This window comes from Lutjanus erythropterus, chromosome 20 (assembly GCF_056507025.1).
Source record: "Lutjanus erythropterus isolate fLutEry1 chromosome 20, fLutEry1.hap2, whole genome shotgun sequence".
In the NCBI taxonomy this organism is placed as follows: Eukaryota; Metazoa; Chordata; class Actinopteri; order Lutjaniformes; family Lutjanidae; genus Lutjanus; species Lutjanus erythropterus.
In genome coordinates this window covers 20,613,334-20,622,113 of record NC_139336.1, presented here as the reverse complement: position 1 = coordinate 20,622,113, position 8,780 = coordinate 20,613,334, and the positions used below count along the sequence as shown (strand labels likewise).

General features: G+C 38.9%; 2 protein-coding genes across 2 annotated transcripts in view; one reads left to right on the top strand and one right to left on the bottom strand.

The window, feature by feature from the left end:
* Positions 1-767: 767 nt before the first annotated feature.
* Positions 768-6,646, bottom strand: ppwd1 (peptidylprolyl isomerase domain and WD repeat containing 1). Its single transcript, XM_084746297.1, has 11 exons — positions 6,474-6,646; positions 6,241-6,343; positions 5,287-5,390; positions 4,957-5,077; positions 4,419-4,866; positions 4,148-4,338; positions 3,337-3,526; positions 3,061-3,242; positions 2,893-2,974; positions 2,531-2,713; positions 768-1,004 (listed from the first exon to the last, which is right to left on the bottom strand). Exons 1-11 carry the CDS (start codon positions 6,604-6,606, stop codon positions 861-863), a joined length of 1,881 nt encoding a protein of 626 aa, XP_084602423.1. The 5' UTR covers positions 6,607-6,646; the 3' UTR covers positions 768-860.
* Positions 6,647-7,328: 682 nt separating this feature from the next.
* cwc27 (CWC27 spliceosome associated cyclophilin) overlaps positions 7,329-8,780 on the top strand; it is a 39,326-nt gene continuing 37,874 nt past the window's right edge. The window contains exons 1-2 of the mRNA XM_084746664.1: positions 7,329-7,731; positions 8,072-8,168. Coding sequence (XP_084602790.1) covers positions 7,690-7,731; positions 8,072-8,168 — 139 coding nt within the window. The 5' untranslated portion in view covers positions 7,329-7,689. The remainder of the gene's footprint in view (positions 7,732-8,071; positions 8,169-8,780) is intronic.

Genomic DNA, 8,780 nt, shown 5'->3' with positions numbered 1-8,780 from the left:
GCACCAGTAGAGTTTTTGGTTTGAATGTAGTGTTTTCTGTTACAGAACAAAACTGTTTACTGAACTTATTTATGAGCGGGGGCGCGGACGTTTTGAGGATTTTTTGTGTGAGAAATTCAGAGTCTACGCACCGATTCTGCCTCCGTTTTGTGGAGTGTCTTGCACGCAGAATTTGTGGAATGCACTTGTTCGCTGCCTCGCCACCAGTTTTCATTTTGGAAGCAAATTTAACTATCTGCTGTTTCTTAGTCGACTCTGAATATTAATCTCACCGCAAAACAAAATGTCTTGTGAAAATATTTCCTATTTAAACATCTCACATGAGTCCTGTTTATCTGTCCAGAGTGCAGGTACACCTCTAATCAGCAGCCTTCAGTAATGTAATGTGAAACTTAGTGAAACATTAAACCTAACACTGACACTTGTCTTGTTATTAAAGGAACCATCACCTGACTTTGAGTTAATCTTTATTCATTGCTATGTAATGTTTACTACTTGTATCTATGTATAAAAAATACAAATAAAAAAAATGCACGTGTGAAAAGCCTTTCCACATAGTTTGTGAAAACATTTCCATTTGTTTTTGAAATGTAGAAGCACAATGCGTGTCAGAACCTTTGTTACCAGTGGACTTGATAATGGCTTTTTGTAAATTATTCATAATGTGATGCTGTAAAATAAACTAATTGACCTTATTTGTCTGGCTGGTAGTTTCTTCTTTGAGGTAATTAACTCTTTATCTCCATCACAACAAACAAATGACGTAATTCTTAATACAGTCATACTCAAAGCATTCTTTAATAAGTCATTCTGGTAAAAAAAAAAAAAATCACTGTACAGGACATGATAAAGACGTTCGATCACTTGATGGTGATGTTGATGATGCTGATGTCTTCGTACGGTTTGTCAGTCTTGGGGTTGACTTTGACATTAGAGATCCTCTGGACAGCCTCCATGCCTTTCGTACACCGTCCAAACACAGTGTGCTTGTTGTCCAGCCAAGGCTGAGGGACGAGAAAGACAGAAGCACATTAAACAATTCGAATCAAACTTATTTTTATTTTATTTTTCTAATTTATTCTTTATTTTGTCAGGCAGTCTCATTGAGATGAAGATCACTTTTGCAAGGGAGGCCTGAGGACAGAAAACACTCATAAGAACACACTGAATAATTAAAGGAATTCATAAAAACAGTTACAAGAATCACAAAAGAACATCAAATAAAGCTTTAAAATCTCCTAGAGGAATAGAAAACTCTAGTTTGAGTACAGTTTGCAGTTAATTCTGTTTTAAAGATGTGTAAACCAGTTCTGCCTTCTCTCTTACATGAGAGATGCCTAAGGGGAAGTAAAGATATTTTAAGCCCTTTACAGACACTGAATCTGATGCGTTGCTGGCTTCATCTGTTTTTTTTGTCACAGTTTTAACTGTTTTCAGAGATGACAGGACCTTTATAGACATATTTGGCAGTGAGAGAGGGATGCAGCGGCACAACCGGAAAACAGCACTGAATCAGAAAATAATGATATTCAGGAAGCAAAGTGTTCTCTGTCTCATTATTTTTTAATGTATGAACAGTACATTATGTGTTCTGTATGTATTCTTATGGGTATTATTACTGCAAATAGTTGAAAGAAGCAGGAACGAAGATTTTTATTCTTTGGCTCTTTTTTGCAATGTGTTTATTGACTAATACACAAGGTTGGCACAGCTTTTTAAAGAAGACATACTTTATTAATCTCCCTTTGGGGAAATTCAGTTTCTCTGCATTCTCTCTCTCTCCATTGTCAATTATACATATGTAGGCTTGACATACACACATGCATGGACATGCAGTTAGTGGGAGAGGTGATAGACAGATGGGGCTGCACCCTGAGCAGTTACGGGTGTGGTGCCTTCCTCAAGGGCACCTCGGCCGTGTACCTAAATCAAAAATTCCCAATCTCTCCTTTCTCATCACATCTAAATTCAGGCTTTTCCCTGCCTGTCTAACTCAAAAGCAGGCCGCCTTTGCATTTTTTGGCCATTGCAACAAAAACATGGCCTAAAGGCTTTCTTGTTTTTCACACCAAAACTATTGTGCCTTTAATCAGCAACTGCTTTGGTGTGTTTATACCAAGCGCACACACGTTATGCACGACACGCAAGTGTGGAGGCAACCAGAGAATGATGCATTCACTATTTCTGCAAGATCAAGGTAATCATTAGGCAAAAGATGAGTGTTTGTGGGTAAGTAGCTTCGGCCTGCACCTTTTTCAGACTGCAGAAGTATCCAAGTTATGCTAAATTACTTTATTGTGATGGTTTTTGACAGAATTATTAAGTTGCTGCCATTTTTAGGATACAAATTTGTAGATTTACATATAATGCAGACCGACAATCTAAATTCTAGAGTTGTGCCACGCTGGAATTATTTCATTCATCATTTCAGAGACCAACATGTACAAACTCTAGTAAGACATTAATAATGTGTGTATGTGTCTGAAAGAGGCTTTAGTTGAGTTTGTGATCTACTAATAAGGTAACTTACAGTCGGTACGACAGTAATGAAGAACTGTGAGCCGTTGGTGCTGGGGCCTCCATTCGCCATACTGAGCGTGTACGGGCGGTCGTGTCTCAGCGTGGCGTGGAACTCGTCCTCAAACTCTCCGCCCCAGATGCTCTCTCCTCCCATACCTGTGCCTGTGGGGTCTCCTGTCTGAATCATGAAGCCCTGCACACAACAAAGACACAACTTCTCAGGTCCGTTCTTACTCAACTCGTCAACATTTTTTAAATTGTGCAAAAAATAAAAATATTAAACTAAACACAAAATGTAGACACAGCTTAATGCAGAGTCAGATGACTGATCAGTGCCTGAATGTGTCTTAATAACCTGCTATGAAAACTTACCTTGATGACTCTGTGGAATATGTGTCCATTGTAATAGCCGTTCCTGCTGTGGACACAGAAGTTCTCCACAGTTTTGGGACATCTAAGAACAATAGAGAAGATTCATGTATATTTTGTAAAGTATAAAGGAGACTTCTGAACAAAGCTGTATTGTTCGCTAAAACTTACTCTACAGGGAACAGCTTGATGTGGATGTCTCCCATGGTGGTGTGGATGATGGCGCTGTCAGACACCCTCTTGGGGCCCTCAGCCTGTGTGGCAGCCATCACCTCCTCCTTCGAGGGCTTCTCGTTAAAGATGTCTCTGTCCGAGTCCGCACTCTTTGTGTCCTCTGGTTCTCTCTTTGAGAACTTAAGTAAAGAAAAAAATGATGTGTTAAAACAGAGAACAGGAGAAGGGAAAGTGTGGATATATCTTCTTAATTTGAATGTCACGGTGTCTCACCATGTAGAAGCGGTTCTTCTTAAACGCCGTGCAGAATATGGTCGGGTCGGGCTCCACGTTCTCTAAGGCAGGGTTGTCAGACGCCTTCATCTCTACGGTGGGCGCTACGTGCATGGCTTTTGCAACCCCCTGAAACAGACTCAGCTGGACCACACGGATGTTCTCCAACTTGCCAAGGATCCGCACACACCTGGGAAACCAGATCCACAGACATTTATTTGATATTTGACCCAAAACAGGTACTTTACATCAACGTAGTGGAACAGACAGATCGTAAATTCTAGGGCTGTGCTACATGTGAATTTTTGGGTTCAACACTTCTTTTTGAGAAAAGTTTCAAATGTCATTGCCCTTAAAAAAAAAACCTTTGAATAAAATCCCCAATTTGAATAAAGTGATTCAAAGTCCTTTCTAACACCTGTCAACACACTTTGAGTAAAATCCTTGGGAGTCCTCCTTTAATCATTCAAAACAAATCTAAAAACCTCTCACTTTGATTAGAAAAGCCATCAACAGAAGCAGTAATTTAGTGGTCAAATTAGAAAAAAAACAGCCAGATCTTATATCATCAACTCTTTCATTAACAAAACCTGTATGCAGACAGGAACATGACATGTTACAGCTCTCAGAAACGTCTTTGCTAAAGAAAATGTACGTATTGTCTTTTTGATATTCCAAGTGTGTCACATGAAAGCTCAGCCTGCTTTTACTGAACTTCACATACTTGATTCTTACTGCATTTAACTTTACTTGAATTTGTTTTAGCATTTGTTGGAGCATCCATAATGTCTCCACCTTATTATGGACGTACCTGTTGGTTTCCACATTGATGACCTTGATCCCCAGCATGGTCCCATACAGCACAAAGTGTCCGGTCTCATCAAAGATGATATTTGTCAGCCGGATACCGTCCACCTTCTCCAGTTCTCTCTCCACAGCCATTCGCCTCCCGAACTCCATATCAGGCAGCTGTTGCCTCATCTGCTGCAGCTCTGTGAACATCTGACAGGTAAAACAGACATGAGAAACACATGAAGTAGCCACATCAGTGTAGATCCGGGCTGGATGAGTTTGAAACTTACCGTTAACGATTCATCAAACACCCTCATCAGTTTTCCTGTTAGGAAGCGGAAGATCCGGACTTTCCTGTCAGAGGCGATGGTGGCCATTTTCTTCCCATCAGGAGAAAACGCCAGACAAGTGGGATAGGTTTTGTGTTTGGCAAATTCATACAAGTCTGTGTCTGTTTTGTATTCCCAGTCCACATGTTTGGGGAACTTGAATTCATTCGGGAGGCCGGTCCAGTATTCCAGCATTCCCGCTTTGTCGGCAGAGACAATGACTCTAAATTTGGGGTTTAGGCGGATTTGGGACAGCGGCGAGGAGTGCATTTTGTCAAAGACGTGGAGCGGCTGGTTGCTTCCCCTTCCATCGTAGACGAAGATCTTCCCTGTGGATTTTTCCGAGCAGGCTACTGTGGAAATGGCATCCCCGGCGTTATAGATCCACTCACACTGGCCTGGATGAAAGCTGCACATAAGAAGGAAAATAAACACTTTAAATTGTGGAAGAGGAGCCACTGCATTTTTGAAGTAAAAATATTTTGTAATTTAGACTCACCCCAACTTCAGCATGTTGATCATGTCAAAGTTGACGACATCGAACACTTTCATGGCCTGATCATCACCAACAGAACAGAAAAGGGCCCCTTCAGAACTGACTGCAATGCTCTCCATCACACCTGCAGAAAAAGCAAGAACAATGTCAGTATTCATCGCTCCAGAAGACACAGTACGTGTGATATTTGAGTATTCGATGTAATGTGCAAACACAAAAATTAAATGCGAGGAGGTCGGCATATTATTCCTAATTGCCCCTTGACATTTAATATAAAAAAACAAACAGACGGGAAGATTGTGATTAATTCCAAGTAATAAATTTGCTGCTTACCAAGATGACTTCGAAAGTGTTTGACAAACTCTATTCCCTCCTCTTCCTTCTTCTTCCAAAACTTGACATGGCCGTCCTGACTGGCTGTGATAACGAAATCTGTCCTGAAAAGAAAAGAAAAAAAACAAAACAAAAAACGAATATTTACTTAAGTTGGGGTCAAAAGTAGAAATAAAGCCACGCCAACTTCTGTTTAAATAAGTTAAGAAATAGTCATCATTGTACAGGGTGAGCTTTTACATTATTTAAGACAGAGAGCAGGCACAAAATAGAGACCTGGAGCAATCAGAGGATGGATGGCTTTAATGGCTGACAAATGCAATTCTTGCAGAAATCACAAAATGTTTTTGATACTAAAACACAGCATGAATTTTCCTATGGTGCTCCTCGAGGTCCTGAGTGTCAAAATGTGATATTTTGGGAGGATCTCTGACTGTTTTTTATCAATTCTCAAGTGTACAAATTAGCACCAAATCTCTGTAATAAATGGTATCAACCTAACATGGAAATCAAACGAATCTGCCAAGCTCATGCTTTCATTTACTCTGGCGCGTGTAAATTAGTCTGGTGATGCCAAAAAGAGTGTCAGCCAGAGAACTGCTGCAACAAACAAAGTTCCAAAATTTTGAATAGGAGCCTGAAGAAAACACAATGTTTATTACAGATTTATAACTACAAAAAATTGAGCTGTTCTCAAATGAATCCTCAGGTTCTCAGCTTTTAGATGACGTAAACCATTTCTGTGGCATGTACTACTGAGCTGCTAGACACTGTCAAACCATTTAACCTCAAAAGACAGAGGTTTGATCACTGTTACTCTGCATGTCACCTCTATCAATTAAAAATGATAAATAATTTTGAATCATAAACTAGGAAAGTTGTCCCACAGAATTAGAGGAAGTTGTATACACTTTCTCATAGTCTACTGTCAACTTTATTAAAAACATCACTTACTTAGAGCAAACTATGTGTGTAATAACATCTCTGTGCATGTAGCTTCTTTCATACATCGCAGCTGAAGGGAGGTTGTCCAGATAAACTCGCTCAAATTCCAGTACTGAGAAAAAAAAAAAAACACAACAAAAACATCCAGGAGTTAGCGGGAGTTTGTTAGCATGATTAGCACCGTTTAGCGGAGTACGAGATGTATGAAAATGAGACGAATTATCAAACTACCAAAAACGAACCTTTCCTTTTCTTGACCTTCGTGGCTTCGCTTGGCAGCGGGCCGACCCAGTCATCATCTTCTCCGTCTCCATCTCCATCCTGATTATTATCTGCTTTTCGTTTAAGATCCACATTGTTTTCAGCGTCCGCCATTGCTACAAATCTTCCGTGTGGTCCTTCGCGGATTGCGGTACTTCCGTTCAGCGCCTGGGTTTGTCGTGTTTAGAAGGGAACCCCAGACCAGCGAAAGATCTCGTGAGAGTGATCATTTCAACCCAAACCACTGACCATAACCAAGAGTTTATGTTCCTAAATGTACGCAGACCACAACCACAGCGTTGTCACATTAAAAACAGAAATAGTTTGTACAACGTGCACAATTAACAAACAACGCTTAAAAATCTCGCAAGAGTTCCCCAAATTTAGGGTTCCTTTCTAGACACGGACTTGAGAATTACTAAAAATACTACGAATACTTACTAATAATCTATTCTAATCTTAAATTAAGTACACTAATTTTATTATGTACACCTATCATTACTTTATTTTGATTCTTATCTATCTGTGTATCTATTTTTTATTCATTGACAACCTGACCTTGCTTTTAGATAAAATAAAAGAATAAGAAGAAAAGAAAATCCATTGCTTAACCTAAGACATTTTCCTGCCGGTCCCAACACAAGTCAGTGTCACTAAACGGAGGAAACAAAAGTAGGTAAACAAAAGCCTTAATTGTGGTTTTAAAGAACGTCTGCATCAAGTTTTAACCATTCAAGTGCTTGAACTAGGTTAATTGTAGTGGAACGAAAGTACTGTTTTGTTTCCGAGGGTGTATTACCATGGAACACTTGGGTCAAACCAATAGGTCAAACTTGGGGGGTGTCGACAATATTGCTTAGGATTGTTGTGTTAGTAGCACACTTATACGTTGATAGACATGGAAATTGGATATTTAGCAAATTTAATACAAATGCAAATTAATTAATTTAAACGCTAATATTCAAAGAAACGAAAAATCAACAATGTTTTTATTGAGAACCCCCCGCGTACTCGGAAGTAAACAATACGCTCACATGTATGGCCAAGATGGCTGTAGACAGAAAAGTCTAATATATGTTACTTGTAAAGCAAGCTAATTTAACAAACATTATACACGGGTTTATGTTTTTTAAGTATCACGCGGTGTAAAAAACACAATTTTCTTGTTTTAACGACAGTTAAAACCTCAGCGGCAGAATGAGCAATATTTACATTCAAGAGCCGCCAACAAATGGAAAGGTGAGCGCGACTTTTTGCATTTTTAACTTCCACTTTGTCCTTTCATGTGCATTTCGAATAAGAGCCTTCAATATATACTTTACTTCTACAGTTTATAACATTTAGGACATTTAGCTACGTTTACGTAACGCTGAACACTTTTTAAATGCAGCAATATGAGGTTTGACTGTATGATAAATATAACCAATACTTTAAACCTTAATTGTATTGCTGTACTTCATGTTATTTATGTCAGATAAAATGTTGAAGTTCACACTTCACTTCACTTTTCTGGCTACATATAAATGGTAAATGTTGGCATGCTTAATTATTTCAATATCCCGTTGTGATCTTTTCGTAGGTGCTGTTGAAGACCTCAGCAGGGGACATTGACATTGAGTTGTGGTCCAAGGAGGCTCCTAAAGCATGCAGGAACTTTGTGCAACTGTGCATGGAAGGTAAAAAAAATCAAAGGCAGTTAAAAGACTTTATGCACCCCAAACCAGTTTTGTGGGGGTCTGCTTTTGTACTTCAGAAAATGTGCAGGAAAATTTCTGAATCCATGTTGAGATTGATAGCACTTAAGATTTATTTAAAAATGTTAAATTAAAATGCACCTTTAATGGCCAATTTAAGACATGTTGGATTCAGTTAACCTTAGTTCTTAGGGATATCCTTGAATTTTAATTTTCTGGTATGATGGTGCTCGCAATTCAGTTAAAATTTTCAAGAAAAAAGTATTGTATTCTAAAATTATAATAATATCATAATATGCATTCATCACCCTTATGTGAGGGTGCAACAGTAGAGCCATTTATTTTTAATTGTCCAGTGTGTGAGATTTACAGGGACCAAACAGAATTGTAATACACTGCAGATAACCATGCAATAAATAAGAATCGTGTTTTTGCTTTTAAGAACGAGTTGTTTATATCTTCAGATGGCACCATGAGTTTCATGGCCACTGTTGGTTCTCCTAGTTTAAAATGTGTGAGGGTGAGGGTGAGGTTTTTGCAGTCCTGCAAACACAGCACCACTTTAAATACTGCTAAATCTTCACATTGGTTCGT

What these genes read in the sequence shown, in the direction of transcription:
- ppwd1 (XM_084746297.1), bottom strand. Translation starts at nt 6,606, where the DNA reads ATGGCGGACGCTGAAAACAATGTGGATCTTAAACGAAAAGCAGATAAT. An exon ending in ATCAACATGCTGAAGTTGGG is followed by an intron (nt 4,867 to 4,956) that starts GTGAGTCTAAAT and finishes TCTTATGTGCAG; the next exon opens with CTTTCATCCAGGCCAGTGTG. An exon ending in TCATTACTGTCGTACCGACT is followed by an intron (nt 1,005 to 2,530) that starts GTAAGTTACCTT and finishes CTCGTCCCTCAG; the next exon opens with CCTTGGCTGGACAACAAGCA.